At 38.3% G+C, this 2,343-nt stretch overlaps 1 protein-coding gene across 1 annotated transcript; it reads right to left on the bottom strand.

Annotated features, from left to right (window-relative positions):
• Positions 1 to 256: 256 nt before the first annotated feature.
• On the bottom strand, positions 257 to 2,337 carry CUNH12orf73 (chromosome unknown C12orf73 homolog). Its single transcript, XM_011386985.2, has 2 exons — positions 2,171 to 2,337; positions 257 to 467 (listed from the first exon to the last, which is right to left on the bottom strand). Exons 1-2 carry the CDS (start codon positions 2,276 to 2,278, stop codon positions 372 to 374), a joined length of 204 nt encoding a protein of 67 aa, XP_011385287.1. The 5' UTR covers positions 2,279 to 2,337; the 3' UTR covers positions 257 to 371.
• Positions 2,338 to 2,343: the final 6 nt, after the last annotated feature.

A 2,343-nucleotide genomic window follows, 5' to 3' on the forward strand; every position in this document is an offset into this window, starting at 1 on the left:
TGTCAATGCTACTTTTATTATAGTTAATTTACAATTCCTATTTGTTGTTATACTCAAGCTTATTTGGAGAAACAATCAAGAATTACAAGGGCAAGAGTCATTGTAAATACTCTATCTTACATTATATTCACAACTAAATATCTATCAAACCACATTCAAGAAGCTGATGATATAAGCTTTGGCAGTTTTCAAGAAACATTGGTCAAACCATAAATAAATCTCAGTGCATTAGTTAATATCTACTGAGCACCTCCTCTTGTAGTTAGAATTGTATTAGGTACTTAAGGACAAGTAGTTTGACAATAAATTTCAAAAATATATATTTAAGACATTATTTACAGAGTTCTTGGCAAAGTTGTATTTTGAGGTTTCTATTGCTGAGAAATTTGAGGTTTGTGTTGTCTCTCTTTCAGTCCCAAAAGCTCTGTTTTGAGTTCTCCAGGCTTTGGTGGAATTTCAGGTATTGTCTGTAGATAAATAAACAAACAAACACAGATGCCACTGCTTTCTTAGACTATAATTAAATGTGACCTGAAAGAATTCAGAGAATAAAGAGTGAAAATGAACAAAAAGTTCCCTGCTACCCAAAGATAAATCTTTATTATGAGAACCCACAGTTGATCTAAGTCCCTTTCCAGCCCTATATTAAATATATGACTCTATCATCTAAGCTATGTCTTAAGTACTACAGGACTTACAAAGGGAGAGTTTACATCACTATCAGTTGAAGGATCACAAATTTGAATAAAGCTTTCCATATTTGGATAGTCGTTCCTGCACTATTTATTGACTCTCCACCATGCATAAAGCAGTGAGCAAAAAAATACATAAAACTGCCTTCAAGAAAGGTGGTCAGGAAAGGCCTTAGGTGACTTTTTTTTGTAAGGCTTTAGTGACATATAATTCAATACCATACCATTCACCCATTTATATAATTCCATGGCTTTTAGTATATTCACAAAGTTGTGCATCCATCACTACAATATATTTTAGAGCTTTTTCATCACCCTCAAAAGAAACTCCCAACACATTAGCAGTCACTCCCATTTCCACACAGCCAAGCCACTGCCCTAGGTAACCATTAATATTTTTGTCTCTACAGATGCATCTATTCCAGACATTTCATATAAATGGAATCATATGATAGGTGGTCTTTTGTGACTAGTTTCTTTCACTTAACATGTTTTCAAGGTTCATGCTGTCACATATATCAGTACTTCATTTCCTTTTAGGACCAAATAATATTCCATTATACACATATACCACATTTTATTTGTCCTCTTATCAGTTGATGAACATTTGGATTGTTTCCACCTTTTGGTTCTTAGAAATAACAGTTCTGTGAACATTTGCATACAAGTTTTTGTGTGGACATGTGTTTTCATTTCTCTTGAGTATAAACCTAGAAGTAGAATAGCTGGTATATGATCACTCTGTTTAACTGTTTGAGGAACTGCCAGACTTTTCCACAGCAGCTGCACCACTTTACATTCCTAACAGCACTTTGAGGAGTCTAGTTCCTCCACATTCTCACCGACACTTGTCATTAGCTGTTTTTTAAATTAATAGCCATCAAAATGGTTATGAAGTGGTATCTTATTGTAGCACAGGCCTTTTGTAGAGCTTACATTCTAGTGGACGAAACAAAGAACAAAGAGAAATATAGGAATAAAATAATTGCAAATTTTGACAAGCACTCTGTGGGAAAAGACTGAGACACGACAGCAGAGGAGCAATCCTTTTGAAGCTGTCCGAAGGACCCTCATAGCTGGAGGAGGTATCTGAGCAGACATTTGAAGTTTTGAAGAAGGAAACAAGGCCAAGATCTGGGAGAAATCCATTCTGAGAAAAAACATGGCTCTGAGGTGGGAACAAGGCTGGATGAGTTTGAGAAACAGCTAGGAAGCTGTTGTGGCTCCAAGAGACAACACAGAGTAAATGGTATAATAAAGCCAGTGGCAAGAAGATGCCAGACTGTGTAAGACCTTGAGATTGCGTATGATTTCTGTGTAAGAGGAGGACATACATTGCTCTAAATTGCAATGGGATGCCATCCTAAGGTTTTCGGCCCAGGGTAGGAGTGCTCCTGGTTTCGTTTTAAGATCACTTTTTCTGCTATAGAGAGAATGGAGTGGTCCAAGAGCAAAGAACAGGACCCTCCTGCACTCACCAGGTCCGGCCGGTAGTATCTGTGCACCACTTCAGCCCCTGCGAACATGGCCAAGAGGCTGGCTGTGACCATTTTCACGTAGGTGGTCCAGGGCACGCCCGCGGGCATGGTCGGTGGGCTAGATGGGGAGCGAAGAGCGTAGTGTTGAAAGGTTCTCGGCTCACAACTAAAGG

The sequence above is a fragment of the Pteropus vampyrus genome, unplaced genomic scaffold, assembly GCF_000151845.1.
Source record: "Pteropus vampyrus isolate Shadow unplaced genomic scaffold, Pvam_2.0 Scaffold15206, whole genome shotgun sequence".
NCBI lineage: Eukaryota > Metazoa > Chordata > Mammalia > Chiroptera > Pteropodidae > Pteropus > Pteropus vampyrus.